The 16,536-nt window shown below is 38.3% G+C and overlaps 1 protein-coding gene across 1 annotated transcript in view; it reads left to right on the top strand.

Moving 5' to 3' along the window:
- The first annotated feature begins 1,362 nt into the window (after positions 1-1,362).
- Positions 1,363-16,536, top strand: part of themis (thymocyte selection associated) — a 45,538-nt gene continuing 30,364 nt past the window's right edge. The window contains exon 1 of the mRNA XM_060854834.1: positions 1,363-1,665. Within this exon, the coding sequence (XP_060710817.1) occupies positions 1,575-1,665 (91 nt within the window). The 5' untranslated portion in view covers positions 1,363-1,574. The remainder of the gene's footprint in view (positions 1,666-16,536) is intronic.

Genomic DNA, 16,536 nt, shown 5'->3' with positions numbered 1-16,536 from the left:
AAATGCAAGTCCTGATATTTTGTAATAATATTGAAGTAAATGCAATTTTAACAAACTTGGAGTACAACACTTAAAATAGGGCCACATTAATTTAGAAATTAACAGCTTGCAAGATAGAATCATAAGACAGAAGGTGGGTTCACTTAAGACATACCACTTTCATTATTACAATAAAGGATGAGTTATTCACGTGGTTCCCTCAGAAAAATCTTGGAATTGAAAGGTTTGAATTGAATTGAAACTTGCATTTTTAATCTGGGTGTGTTGTGTGTGTCATAATGCCATGAAATTCTTAGTCTTTGAGTTTATCTCTGTGCATTCAATTTGGGTATAAATCTGGTTGAGAGAAACAGTTAACAGACTGTCAGCTACGGAAACCAAAGTCATATCGTCTATAAAGATAAAATTGGATAGTTTCTAAGCCACTGCTTAATGGAAAGACACCTATCAAATCTTGTAACTTGGTGAATAGCCAGAACACTTTAGAGAAATTGAAGTGAATTCAGGAAATGGATGATATACATTTTGAATTGATCCCAGGAAAAGTTAAGCTTTTCTGAGAGAAGGGAAAGTGGCAAAGTGGCAAGAGTAGTGCACGCCGTAGAGAAAACGCATTTAGATATCAGTCTGCTGTTTTTTTTAAGACGTCTGTTGGGCGCATAAATCACGCATTTCCCATAGCTGAGCAGATGTTTTAGGAATGCCAGTTCACCACACGGTATTTGCATTTCTGGCTTAAGGGACGTAAATACACTTCTGCCAGCCTGCACCATGCATATAGGGTACTTGGACCCGCAGACTCTGGCAGGAAGGAGACCCTCTGTGAGAGTTTTGATGGATGAGTCTGTGTGGTTCTGCAGTGTGTGGGATCCACCTTCCCGCTAATTCAAGTTGTCAAACAACTCCTGAATTTCCGTTAACACATCTTAAGTCACAGGTCTTACACTGAACTCTGCGCACCAACACCTTGGTTCCAAGTGTTTTGACCCAGGTTGGGGTTATGTCAGGACAAGTCGAACTCTTTCCCCGTTTCCCGATTACTTTTTAAATGAAGATTTCCATCATTCTGACATTTATTTTTAAAAAACGAAGTATTTAACATCTGTTTGGAATCAACCACTCCTTAGAAATAACAAATAATATAAAAGCTAAACAAGTCTGAGAATGAATGCAAATGTCACGGCCACACTATCTCTTTAAGAGTGAGAGAAAAAAAGAACAGTCTTTTGAGGAAGGTTGCAAACGTTGACAAAGTGCGAGTTTGCCGAGTGAGTTTCCGGGGTTGCCGCCCACTATTGTTCTGCAGTTTGCACATTTCGGGTGTCGTGGTGATGAACTGACTCATTTGTTGAGATTTGGAAAACATTCTCTGATGCTCGAGCATTTTGCGAAACCACTCTCAGAGTGTGAGTGGGAGTAGAATGGGACACTGACTTGTTGTCTCACCTTGCAGCGTCGGGGAAGACTGTCCTATCTTCCATTGGACAAGGGAGACTGACCAAGGAGCACCTTGAAAGATGGACTGCAGTCTTCGACGCTAATGCTCTGTAGCTGAGTGAGGGAATTTCAACACAATGGCGCAAACTCTGGAGAGTTTCATCGACTCGCTAGATCCCACCACTCTTCCGAGGATAATACAGATCCAGTCTGGGATTTACTTTCAAGGTAAAGGTTGGATTTTAGACGGTGCGATTTTCTGGTCAATTCGATTCTGTTGTCAACCTTTATTTTATAACCCCCATTTACTTAATGCATCATTTCAGCCTATAACTGAATAAAGAGTGAGACTTTTTAGTGCAACAAACTTCAGGACACTGGAGTTTTGGGGTTTTCAGATATTTTGCAGCACCTTCAGTTATCTCAAACCACATTTCATTTGAATCCTGTCAATATTGCTTTTTTTATTGATCCATTTCGCTATCAAATGCAGTTAGCCAGGGAAACCCCCCTCAGTTTGACTAAAATGTTGGAGTACTCAACAATATGTAAAGACATTGGATGGTTTGCACTTTCTTTAAACTGATTTTTCGCACCGTTTAGGCGCATTGCTTAATTCAAATCCACGTTTTTTCAAACAAAAACAAACTTCCCTCTGAAAGGTGAACATAAAATAAGTACTAAAAATTCTGTGGAAGTTGACTCAGGAGTTTATTTGAGATTTAATTTGCTGAAGATTTGGGAATAAGGCTGCCATTATGTTTTAACATTTATTACTTGAATAAAGTAAATCCAGTAATTTCAGTCAATATTTAGAAGATGGTGATTGTAACATTTTCGGAAACCACATTCACTGGGAGTTTGTATGTCAATACGGTCAGTACCGGTTTAAACAACTCCATTGTTGAGCGCGCAGATCGATTCTGGAAATCATTCTCATTACAAACCAATTCATTTCACTAATGTCACATTTCATTTCAGTTACACGAAATTATACACGAAGCCCTGTCCTGAGAGATGTTTCTATATGAAGGATTGCCTCAATGTGTAACAAAATTAGTAGTTCATTTCGTACAATCACTGAAGTGTTACAGCTCAGAAAGGTCTCTTCAAACCTTTCCAGTTACCCAGTAAAATCTCCTGCTTTCCCCCATAGCCTTTCGCACTGTTTCTATCCAATGCCCTCATGTATGTCTCAATTGAAACTGCCCTTTCCACGCAGTGTATTTCACAGCCTAACTACTGAGTACAAAAGTGTTTTTTTTTAACCCCTTACATCACCCTTGCTTGTTTTGCACATCTCTTTAAATCCAAGCTTTAAATCAAATCTCCTTCTCGTTTCTTGAATAGTGACAACTTCTCTCTATCAGCTGTATCCAGACTGCTCATGATTTATGAAAACCTCCATCAACTGTCCTCTTAGTCTTCTTCTCTCCAAGGAGAACTGTCCCACCTTTTTAACTGAAGTTCCTCATACCTGGAACCATTCTTATAAACCGCTTCTGCACTCTATCCAATGTGTTTTCATCCTTCCGATAATGTGGCACTCAGAACTGTATTCCAGCTGAAGTATGCTTTATTAACTGTGCACATGTACAGCTCTCTATGCTCCTGCACCTTCTTTTGAATTGTACCCACTATTTTATGTCCTTGTAGAATCATACAGCATGGAAACAGACCCTTTGGTCCAACCAGTCCATGCCAACCATGTTCCCAAACTAAACTAGTCCCACCTGCCTGCGCTTGGCCCATAATCCTCCAAAGGTATTGTATACATGAACTTTGCCAAATCTCTTTTAAATATTATAACTGTACCTGCATCCACCACTTTCTCTGGTAGTTTATTCCACATAAGAGCCATTCTCCTTTTTAAATTTTTCTCTCACTTAAAAAAATTGCTCCTGAGTTTTGAACTGCCCTACCCAAAGGAGAAGACCTTTGTATTTACCTCATCTTTACCCCTCATGATTTTATAAACTTCAATAAAGATCAATCCTCAACCTCTACACTCCAGTGAAAAAATTCATAACGTTTCCAGCCTATTTTTATAATTCAAACCTTCCACTCCTGGCAACATTCTGGTAAATATTTGTGAATCCTCTCCAATTTAATGATACCATTCTTATACAGGTTGACCAGAACTGCACACAGTACTACAGAAGCAGCCTCACAAAAATCCTGCACAACCTCACCATGACATCCCATCTCTCATACTCAAAGTTCTGCGCCATGAAAGCAAACATGTGAAATGCTTTCTCAACCACCTTGTCTACCTGTGACACAAATTTCACAGAATTATATACCTGAACCCTTAGGTCTCTCTGCTTTACAACACTACCCAGTGTCCTACCGTTAATTGTTAACATCCTGACCTTGTTTGTTTTACCAAAGAGTAATACCTCACATTTATCCAAATTAAACTCCATCTGCCATTTCTTAGCCCATTGACTAAATTGATCAAAATCTCTTTGTAATCTTGGATAATCTTACTCACTGTCCACTCTATCACCAGTTTTGGTGTCATCTGCAACCTTTTTAACCATGTCTCCCTTATTCTCATCCAAATCATTTACATTACTGACAAACAAAAGTAGACCTAGTAGCGATCCCTAAGGAATACCTCTGGTCACAGGCATCCACTCCGAAAAACAACCCCTCACCCTCACCATCTTACCATAAAGCCAATTTTGTATCCAACTGGCAAGCTCACTGAATCCCATGTGATCTAACTTTACTGATCAGTCTAACTTGTGGAACTGTGACAAAGACTTTATTAAAACCCAAGGAAACAATGTCTACCACTCTGTCCTCATCGGCTGTTTTGTTTACTTCATTAAAAAACTCAATCAAGTTGCAAGATACTATTTCCCTTGCACAAAACATGTTGAATATCCCTAACCAATCCTTGCCTGTCACAAACATGCTGACTATCCCTAATCAATCTTCTCCCAGTGCATATACTGTCAAATGTATCTCAACTAAGGTCAACCGCTCAGCAATCATTGCATTTCCAAAACTGCCATTTTGCAATTGAAATAGAGTTCATTGATAGTGCCTGAATCCTTGCTGTTCAAGTTCTATGTGCTATCCTTTGATCTAATATTTCCGTGGAACTTGTTCTCAGCCTCTTCAGGATTCTCCAAACTACCCTTACATTTCGTAATGGCTGAGCTCCAAGCATCTGATCTAACCCTATTTTCTGACTTGCCAGTATTTTTTGCAACTCATTTTCCAGGTACAGCACCCAAAGTTCAAGTACAGCCAGCTTCCATTATTTCAACACACATTGTTGAGATTTTTTCATGTTTCTCTGTGACCTTACTCTATACAGGTCCCTAATGTTTCAAAATAATCTGTTCACCTGCTATCTAGTACAGTCGTATTGTGCATGCAACCTCCTGTCTGCTGTTTCTCAGCAAAGTGTCCTCTTGATTCTCTGCTTTTCACTTGAGTGTTAATCTGAGACAACTACAAGCTTAACATTACCAGACACAGAATATTTATACTGAAAATGGTCTAGTTAAGGAAATCACAATCCTCAAGTAATGTGATTTTGTCAAGAGGATTTCATAATAAACTTAAAAGGTGATAGAGCAGAGAATGCGACTGATTAAATTGCTCTATGAAGCATGGATTTGATGGCCAATGGTTGCTGTACTATTTTGGCTGACAATGCTTCAATTATTTCCTTCAGTTTCGTTAGTTCAATCTGCTATTGCAAACAGACTTTGTCTTGTAAATTCTGTCCTGGTTTATTGTCTACGTTTACAATTATTATGTATGTTTAGAAAAAAATAATTTGGTCTTTATGCGATGATATTCCTCTAATTGCCACTTACAGGATATAAGGTATTTACTTAAACAGATGTGAATTTTAAAAATAATCAACTATTAAGGAGCAATATTATATGGACGCAGAATGAAAGACAGTTCTGAATTGTTTTGCTGTTGAAAATATTATAACATCAGCTTCCTTTAAGAAGATTTGTTGCAGTGCAGAAGGAGACCATTTGGTTCATTGCATGTCTCTCTCAGCATTTAATTTTGTGCCACTCCTTGCTAATTTTCTGCAATTCTGAACACTGTTACTACTTAAATAATCATGCAATGTCCTCTTAAATGTTTCAGTTGAACTTTTGTCAGCCACAGTTCCAGACAGTGCATTTCAGACTAACTACTCAGTGTGGGGAAAGAGAACTTTTTCTGTCATTACACTTGCTTCTTTTGAAGAACAAACTGTGGCCTCTGTTTTTGTGATCTATTTACAAGTTACTCCCTATGCACAGTTGCCAGACCCCTCTATCGTGACCTTCTCTCCAAGGAAAACAGTCCCAACATTTCCGACCTTGTCATAACAAAAGTTTCTCAAGCCTAGAACTATTTTGTAAACGTCTTCTCCACTGTCCAACATATTTACATCCATATCAATGTTAGTTTTCAGATTATTAGCAATGATATTTTATTATTATGCAGTAAATATATGTTGGAAGGTAGTTTCCATGCAAATGAATTGAAAGAGGTAAATTTTATAGTTTAAAGTAGAGCAAAATTGCTCAAGAATTGTTGTTGCCTTTCCATTGGGCTCTATTTTTAAGTTTCCTTTTCAACAACATTTGTGTGAAAAACAGTAAATCAACAAGAAAATCAAGAAATAAATTTCCCTTCCCCACCCACATAACTATTTTATGTTTCTGCATTGAATTTTAAATACATTTCTTTATCTTATGTATCAATAAAGTCCAATTCAGTGATTTACTTCTTCATGCTTCATAGTGGAAAAATAAATGTTCAGTTGTGCGTGAAGTGATAGTTTTACTTAACTACGTTACATGTTATATCACATTTGGAACTATTTTCAGAGGTTGTGAAGCGCAAATGTTATATGTAAATCTTATCTCAAGCATTTATGCACCTGAAACCTAAACTGTGAGCAAACTGCCATGTGGTGTGTGGCCAGAAGTTAGGCCATATGATAACTGAATCTTTGCGGTTGTTTGTCCCTTAATGCAAGCAGCTGATTTTACTGGGATTCAGAAGTGGGTGTTGTGCTGTTCCTACCTCTGAGCGGGAAGACCTGGATTCAATTTCTACCTGCCTCAGGCATATTTCGATCATTTATTAAAAATATTTATTGAGATCTGCTAATTCACCACTGCCTGAGGTTTGAATGAGGGACCTTCCAGGCATTAACATGCTGAGCATTGTTTATTCTTTGGAAAACTTGCATTTGTGGAAAACATCATGTATTTATTAGATTGGACTTTGCGCACTTATGTCCCCATCATGGAGTCTCAGGCACTCAGACTACATACCAGGAGTTGGGGCATACAAATCAGCAGGTACCAAAGAATTCTTTATTTTAAGTCTGCTCAAGACCCCCCATGTGACAAACACTGAAGTCTCATGTTTGTGGTTCAAGATCATTTGACAACTGCCTGGAGAACTGAACATACTTCAATAAATGATCATGAGATAGTCATTTTGGAATTTCTTCTTTAAGTATAAAATGAAAGCAATTTCTATAAATTTTTGTTGTTATCCCAGCAATGTCTACAATTTATTCATAAATTTACAAGTACTTTGTATGTTTGGCAAACCTGATACTGTTTTAGGATATTACCAGCACAGTCAAACTGAGGTATAAGAGTTTTCAGAAGGTTTTTGATCAAGTGTCATTCAGTGGTTTAGTAAATAAAATTAAAGCACACAAACTTAGAGGTAATACACTAGCATGTATTGACGATTGGTTAACAAGCAGAATGTAGGCCACAGGAAAAAATGGGTCATTCCCAGGTGAGTAAGCTGTGACTAGTGGAGTACCACAAAGATAAGTGTTTGGATTTCAGCTTAGAATACATTTTGATGGTTTTGGATGTAGGGGTGTTGATGTGCAGATCATGTATGATTTCATGGAGTTGTGAGGAGGATGGAAAGAAGCTTGAAGGGGGTTTTAATAGGCTGACTGTGTGGGAAAGAGCACATAGAGGGAATGTAATATGGATAGATGTGAGGTTATCCGCTTGGGTGAGAGGAACAAAGGTGCAGCGTACTTCTTAAATGGTAAAAAATTGGAAAGCTCACCAGACTGATTCATGGGACAATCGGATAATCTATGAGGACAGATTGAGGACTCTTGTGCCTGGAGTTTAGAAGAAAGTGAGGTTATCTCACAGTATCTTAAAACATTCTTTCAAGAAATAGAGTAGATCTAGAGAACTGGGGAACACAGTCTTAGACTGAAAGAAAAATCACTTAGGACTGAAAGGAGGAGAAACTCTGAGAGCGCTGAACTTTTGGAATTCTCTACCCCAGAGATTGTGGAAGCTCACTTTTTAAGTTCAAGACAAAAAGTTGATATATTTCCAGTTGTTGATTAAAAACAAGACATATTGCATTGTGGTAAATGATAAGCCATGAACTGTAATGGTGGAGAAAGTTCTGGGGGGAATGAATAATCTATTTCAACCGTTATGATCCTATGAATGTTTCTTTCTCTATACAATATAGCTTTTAGTTTCAAAATGTTCTGTTGTTAACTTCACTCACTACACCTACTCTCCCATAACAAGAAACTATCACTGCTCCAGCAGTTGACTTCTGCTTGTTATTTTTTCCCATATTCAATCATTCTAACTTTTCCACCATTGAGATATACCGTTCTTTGGTTAAACAGCAAACTTCCCCCATGAGAGCTTTTGAACTGATACTAGAAAATGCATGGTTGCAACTCCAAGATCATAGTCTTTTCTGTACTTAATAATCTTCACTGAAAATTGACATTCTGTAATAAAACCGTACTGTAACTCTTGTGCTTACATGGTGCATTGCCCATCACCCAAATAGATTGGATCATAAAATTCTTGATGCAGATGCTCTCAGAAAATTAATTTTGAGCTGGATGTAATCTGTGCTTGAAACCCCTCCATGCTTTGCATTGGTTTGGCAGATTTTGTTGGGATTGCATTTAAAAGCCAATGGAACATGGTAGAAACATTTTCTCTTAAACTGTGTTCATTCTTTTATGTACAGTACTATAATATCAGTTGAAATCTGTAGTACAGTTCAGTGCTCAGGAACATAGAAGCAGGAATAAGCCATTCAGCTCACTGAGCCTGCTCTGGCATTTAATTTGATCACTGTAGTTTGTCATTTATAGCAATGATTTGGATGAGAATATAAAAAGCATGGTTAGTAAGTTTGCAGATGGTATAGTGGACAGTGAAAAAGGTTACCGAAGAATACAATGTGATCTTGATCAGCTGAGCCAAAAATTCTAACCTATTCAATAAAAAAACTGAACTAAGAAACAAAATGATTAACTGTAAATGGAAACAAAGTAAAATACTGATTTTAAAAATTAAAAAGCTGATACAGTCCGGTATCCTTTGTCCACACCTCCAAAAATCTAGATAACCAAAAAAAAAGTGTCTACGGGTCAGTTTGTGTCCGTACAGGCATTTTAAGGGAAAACAAAATCTTTGCTTTTAGGGCTATTCGGGTCCATTCAGGTTAAGCAAAGTTTTTCTTCAGACTGCCCGATGGTGGACTTAATCTATCCAAAAATCAAAAATATCCTTTAACCTGAAAAACAGTTGGCCCTGAGGTTTTTAGATAAAGGATACCCAACCTATATTTTTAAAAAAAGTAAGACTCCAGGGTGGAATGATATGGAATATGAAGGAAAATACATCTTTCTAATGGAATAGATAATGAACAGTGTGGAGATTACAGTTTATGATATGAGCAGAATAATGTTCAATTGACAGGTGAATGTCATATGAATACATTAGACACTTACCTGCTAATGTGCCAACTGATATTTCTCGCCTCCTATTTTAATAAATATACTGCAGAAAGGATTTATGTATTTTAAATCATCAGCAAGAAATCTGAGCAAGTTTGTCATAGTAAAGATAACCATCCTTTATCTGAAATTCTATTTAGCCGATTTAAATTGGAGCCTTATTTAGAAAATGATTTTGCAGAGTTGATGAGACAGCTTTAAGTGTTGTGTAAAAGTTGACAAAATATTTACATTGTAATTAGTATTTGTCACAACTTTTTACCTAATTTACCAAGTGAACAACTTCTTGCACAGGACTTGCCATATTCTAACAATCCTCTGGCTGGTAAACAAGAAAGGAGTAATTTTCTGGTCCATTCATCCTGTGGACTGGACAGCTTCTTGGGTCCAAACATTAGGAAAGAAGTGCGGAGACCCCTTTCTGCTCTTCACTTTGGTGATCAAGCTTAGCTCACACCCATGGTCTGACAGATCTACTGAAAAGAGACTGACAAGTCTTTCACCTCAATCCACCATCTGATTATTGGCCAAAAACCCAGAGGAAGATTATCCAGGGAACATGATATTAAATAATTTGCTCCCACAAACTGGAGGGTCTGAGGAATTCCTGATAACAACGTTGGACTAGTTTAAAAAGCATAAATTCCATGGTCAACGATGAAAAGCCTCCTAATTTTCCTCTGTGCTCACCAGCATGAGTCCTTGCTTATGAATTGACCTGGACTGAAGCTACTGTCCATGCCTTTTAAATAATTCAGACCGTTTTAAAATTTCAGTGATTCTGAAGCTCATCAGGAGCAGTGTTCTTTGAAACTGCTTCTATCTAACACTGGCTGAGGCTGCAATGGAACAAAATTGAACTTATAAACTGATTACTTTTACATAAAAACAAATATATATTATTCATATAAATTTGTGAGAAGATTTGTAGCTCGGGTGCTCGTTGTTGTGGTTCTGTTCGCTGAGCTGGGAATTTGTGTTGCAGATGTTCCGTCCCCTGTCTAGGTGACATCCTCAGTGCTTGGGAGCCTCCTGTGAAGCACTTCTGTGATGTTTCCTCTGGGATTTATAGTGGTTTGTCTCTCTGCTTCCGGTTGTCAGTTCCAGCTGTCCGTTGCAGTGGCCGATATATTGAGTCCACATCAATGTGCTTATCAGATTCAATCAATAAGCTGGAACTGACGACCGGAAGCGGCAGATTCAAACCACTACAAATGCCAGAGGAAAGATCACAGAAGCGCTTCACAGGAGGCTCCCAAGCACTGAGGATGTCACCTAGACAGGGGATGAAACGTCTGCAACACAAATTCCCAGCTCGGCGAACAGAACCACAACATTCATATAAATAGTACCAAATTACATACATCTTGCATGTTAAAGATAAGGTGCCTGCTGTAACTATTGTTAAGTTTCATATGTTTGTAAAAACAATTCTTTAATGATAGCTAATCTAAAGGTTTTAAATATCATGTAGGGGATTCCAAAAAATCACTTGCCATGACTGCTTTCAAGAAAGGAAAGGCCTTTTGACAAAAAAGCATTGCCATGCAGAGCTTCAACAACACCTTAGTAGAATACAATGGCTGTGGGCGTCTGCTGGGAGGAATGTTTGGAAAATTAGCTATGTAGTTTTGTGAAGTAATATGTTCATATATATCTTTAGTATTGCTTTAAAAAAAGCAGCATGCAGTCAAAGTTCATCAAATTGCACTGATCAGGACAGGCACAAGAATGGCACATTTACAAGGAGGAATCATTTTACAACATGAAGAAAAGATGCTGATTGACAGCAAGTCTTGCCTCTGGTCAAGGTTTGCATAGAATACATCAAAAAATTACTGACTTTCATACCTTTACTTAATTTTTAAAAGAAGGTCCAATTCCTTGATATGTTGTTTCCCCTGCAAAAATCAGCTCCCTGTGTATGAAGGTATGTAACTTTTTTTAGCAAACACAAGTGAGGCACATTGTGTACCTTATTGATGGTCTTAAGTTGGTTGTTCATTTAATTCTTGGCACAATTGGAGTTGTTCAGCAAGGGTAATGAAAGCACAGTATCACACCCAACATTAGAAAATAATGTTACTATATTTTTCTTTTTACCAATCAGATATTTTTGTGAAGATTAATATTAGCTTAGATTACTTTTACTTCTTTGTTTTAACATCTTTTGTGTCTTACTGCTGACAGTACCATTAAGGAACCCTGGCAAAATTGAAGTCAGTGAGAGTCAGGGGGAAAACCCAGCACTTGTTGGAATCTTGGCTAGCATACTTGTGGCTGTTGGAGGCCTATCATCATAGCCCAGGGCGTCATCACTGGAGTTCAAGTTAGTGTCCAGGGTCCAACTATCCACAACTGTTTTTTCTCCAAAAGGCAATAAAAGTATAAACACAGTGAAGGGGAAGTAGAAGATTTATAAGAAAATATCAGTGCTACCTGAAAGGAGTACTTCAGTTTTCTCCCAGGTGTTCTTCCCTTGTGTGACAGACAAAGGAATGGGAAATAATTCAGAATTTAATTAAACAACCCCTTCTTTAAACTCTATAAGTTTGGTTTCAAACAAATACGACCCCAATATGAGCAAAGCAGCCAACTCTTGATGTACGTCTTGTGTCGTGTTTCTTTGTCTCTCTGAAGATAACTTCAAGGCACATACTCCATGGATGACAGTCTTGAGTGCTCGTTTCTCAAAATCCTTTGTGCTGTTGACATTTATCCCAAAGTATACTCTTTTTTCCAGAAGCTTCTCAAGCACTCAGCAATGAATTGACCAAACCCGACCGCAATGTTCAATCCTGCCAATGGAGTTTACTGGTGAAGAGCTCTGCAATATTTATCCTGAGTTGCCATCAGCTATATACCATGCTCCATATAAGATAATAGTGGTCTAACCGACCACTATGACACCTACCTTACTTGGTAAACATACAAAACTACAGGTCACAGCTGACAGGACAAGTCAAAAAAATGTCCTGGTCTCAGTTTTAACCTGGATAGAGCTTAAACTAGTTGGCCAAATTTTCTGGCATGCTGGATTGTAGCTCTTAACCAATCTTGTAGCCATTTTTGCTGCTAACCACCTGACACATCAGTAATGCATGGTTATACATATTAGGAAAGAGTTGACTCTGTGCTCTTGAGGCAAAGGTGCTGAGGAGTGATCGTAAGAAAGTTCAAATTATGAGGGGTTTCGATAGTGTTGTACAGAGAAAATGTTTTCTCCTGTGGGGAGGTTCATAATCAGAGATCATCTATATACGATAATCACCATGAAATCCAATGAGAAATTCTTTATCCAAAGTATGGTGAAAATGTGAAACTTGGTACCACTGAAAGGCTTAAAGCTAATAATGTAATTGCATTTAAGGGGATTCTGGGCATTATTTGAGGGAAATAGGAATAGATAGTTACAATAGTAGAGTTAGATGGGAACAGCATGGGGCAATACCCAAGTGAAGCGTAGGCACTTGCATTGCTTGGTTGAGCCAAATAGACTGTTTGTGATGTATATCATACGCATAAAGAACACTAAGAACATAAAAGTTCCCCAATCATGTTTTGGGCACAGGATGGTAATGTATGATTGCGCATTGCACGTCAAAATGATGCCCATTTTCTTTGAAGGGACGGTACATTCCACTGCAACAGATGATGAAGTGCCTCCAAAAGTATTTCTAAAAATAACTCAAAACAACAAATGGAGCAGCAGTCCAGAAACAGAGGCTTGCATGCGTTTTCTGACGCAGCACTGCAGGCCTTAGTACGGAAAATGTAAAGGAGAGACATATTTCCGTAAAGGTCAGGAAGGCCTTGATGCATACACAACAAAAGGGAATGGAGTAGATTGTCATCAAGGTCAGTGTGAGACATTTGGCACCAAGGCTGAGGACAGCAGTGCTCTAAGAAGTTTGCTGACCTCACCTGACTGGCCAAATCAGTGACTGGAACTACAGCCTTATGTGTTAATCAATGTACTTCTTTCTTAACAACTGTCTCCAGCAATCAGAGTGCATGTATAAAATTCTATATGCTCCCACATTTGCCATTGCTAACTCATACCCATATCTCTCATTTCCCACCTACTCTCAAAAACTGGTGTGTCACCCAAATGTATTAGACAGGGCTTTTAGATGGTGAGATATCGATTGTTCATTGTGGCTCGTTGTCAGATCTTTTTTATTAATGCCTCTGTAAATGAGTTTGGGACATTTTACACATTAAAGGTATTAGATTAATGTTTTTAATTATTGTTCTTTTGGTACTTTTGAATTATAGGTGTGGTGTTTGGTTTAAAGCAAAACAATTACAGAAGCCTTGGGGGAAAAAAATACTCTGCAGCTTCACCTGCTTTGTCGTATTATTCCGTGTGATGTTCTCTGTTTTCAGTGGGGAAATCTAATGGGAACTTGGTTCCTGGAGTCCAACAACAAAATAATGGCAGCAAACAGCTCTCATGAAAGATTGTCAAACTGTAATGTTAACTCCTTTGCTCTTTCTACAGAAGCAGCCAGACCTTCTGAATAATTCCAACACTTTTTGTTCTTATTTCAGATTTCCAGTGTACTCCCTTGATTTTGTACGACTCTGTTGGGGATGGAATGACCAAATTAATCACTTGACACCTAGGTCCACTTCTATCATTAATGAGTTTATTATTTTACACTGGTGGGGAGAAAACCTCTATGCAATCCAGGGACTTCTCCAGTGAATAGAAGGAAACATACACTACTTAGAAATTTGCTATTCACCTGCTTTTGAATGTTACAAACCAATCATATTATTAATTTATTACTTACACATCCAATCAAGTTAATCATGTGAATACATGATCAGCGCATGACAGCTGTCTTCCAACCCATGATCTCATGATGTTTACCAGATCCTCTGAAAAATTTCGTTGGCCTTCACAGTAAATCTTACTCAACCACATTCCATGCTTTAGCTCCCTTACAGATAACAGGGACTCTCTTCAATCCATCTTAGGTTAAACTTCCACTGGAATACACTTATAAAGGCAATATATTTAAAAGGCCATTTTAATGTTTGATAAGTGGCTCCAATTTATGTTACTTCGCTATAGAATGAATGGCTATGCATTGCTGCATCTGCATCTGTTTCTCTGTAATGCAGCCCATACTATGTTATCTTTATCCAGTTATTTTGGATTTACTCCCTCAATGAAGGCATCTAATTACTCTGTCCTATAGCTTGACTTGGAACAGCAGACGGCTCAAGCTGCTGTTTCAGCTAAGATCTTCCCCAGCCATTTATATCAACTGAGAACCACTTTCAGCCATTTGTGCTTTTTCAATCATTGAAGCCCTGATAATTGCAGTATTTATTACTTCTGCTAAAAGTTTAGTTTTATTGCATGCTTAGTCTCTCCATTGAAAGACAAACGTTTTTGCTTTGATATTACATTTTTCATTTCCACTGGGCATAGAGAAATACATTACAGTCAATGACTTTGTTTTTTTGTAATTGTAGCCACTGTTTTAGTCACACAGCAAATTTCCACAAACACCAATCTGATAATGACTAGAACCTCTTCTTGAGATGTTGATTAATAGATATTAGTCAGGACACTGGATATAAGTTGGTTGCTTTTAGTAGTGCCACGGTATCTTTTACATTCACTGTAAGAGCCAGATACAGCCTTTGGTTAGTCATTTAAACAAAACATAGCACCTGGAGCAGGGCAATATTCTTTTAGTACTGCACTAGGCTTTTTTTTAAAGTCATTCACAGGATGTGGACATCATTGGCCAGGTAAGTATTTATTGTCCATCCCTAATGGCCCAGAGGGCAGTTGAGAGTCAACCATATTGCTGTGAATCTGTAGTTACGTATAGACCAAACAGGGTAAGGATAGCAAATGTCCTTCCCTAAGGGACATTAGTAAATCAAATGTGGTTTTCCTGACAATTGGCAATTTTTCCATGGTCATCTTCAGACTCTTAAGTCCCAGATTTTTTTATTAAATTCAAATTCCGCCATTTGCCATGACAGGATTTGAATCTGAGTCCCCAGGACACTATCTGGGTCTCAGGGTTAATAGTCTAGTGATAATACCACTATGCCATCACGGCTCCTCAAAGCTGTCAGCCTTGACATTAAAAATGCTTTTTGCTTAAATCCAGACTAGGAATTCAACCCAGAACCTTGTGACTCAAAGAGTGCTACCAATTAAGGCTCAATCAACAAGGGATAGAATCCCACCGTGGCAAATGGTGAAATTTCAATAAATCTGACTGGTCCTAGCGAGCTGTTCAATTGTATCAGAATGCTACAAAGTCTAAGAAACCAGAAGGGCCACTTGGTGTCAACCTAGGCACCACAACAATACATCCCTGTTGACCCTGAAAAATCCCGCTTACCAACATTTGGAGTTTGTGCCACAATTGGGAGAGCTGGCACACTGACTAGTCAAGCAACTTTCTCGTACTTTCTGTAACCTGTGCTTCAGTGATTAGCACTATCAAGCAGCACTTGCTAAGTAATAAACTGCTCACTGGTAGCCAGTTTTGATACAGTCAGGGCCATTAGCACCTGACCTCATTATAGCCTTGGTTCAAAAATGGTGAAAAGAGCCGAACTCGGGTGAGAATCACTGCCTTTGACATCAAGTATTTGAACAAGTGTGGCATTAAGGACCGTCAGTGAAACTCAGGGGAGATCTCTACCGGTTAGAGTCCTGTCTGGCACAAAGGAAAATAGTTGTGGTTTTTGGAAGTTAATCTTCACAGTTCCAGGACATCTCTGCAGGAGTTCCTCAGGTCCAGTCATCTTCAGCTGCTTCATTAATGACCTTCCCTCCATCATAAAGTCGAAGTGGGGATAATCACTGATGACTGCACAGTATTCAGCACCATTTATGACTCCTCAGATACAGAAGCTGTCCATGTCCATGTGCAGTGCGACCTCGGCAGCATCCAGATTTAGGCTGGCAGATGGCAGTTAACATCTGTACCACATAAGCAACAAGCAATGACCGTCTCCACAAGAGAGAATCACTTGCAATTCAATGGCATTATGACTGCTGATTCCCTCATTGTCAACATGTGGAGAATTACCATTAACCAGAAATGTTTGCCTTTTATGTAACCTCTGTTTCCTGTGTCGGATCAAAATAAGAAAAATGAATAAAGGCAAAATTGGAACAAGAACTAGCCATTTAAAAGATAACAAAAGCAGATGGAGAAAGGCATACTCAGGGCTCATTGATTCTAATTGCTGAGCAATATAATTTTTTTGTAGCAAGGGCTGCATGTAAGGGCGACAATTCAAGTAAT

This window comes from Hemiscyllium ocellatum, chromosome 3 (genome assembly GCF_020745735.1).
Source record: "Hemiscyllium ocellatum isolate sHemOce1 chromosome 3, sHemOce1.pat.X.cur, whole genome shotgun sequence".
NCBI classification, from domain to species: Eukaryota; Metazoa; Chordata; class Chondrichthyes; order Orectolobiformes; family Hemiscylliidae; genus Hemiscyllium; species Hemiscyllium ocellatum.
The sequence above is the reverse complement of the archived record's forward strand: the minus strand, read 5'-3'. Positions and strand labels throughout refer to the sequence as shown.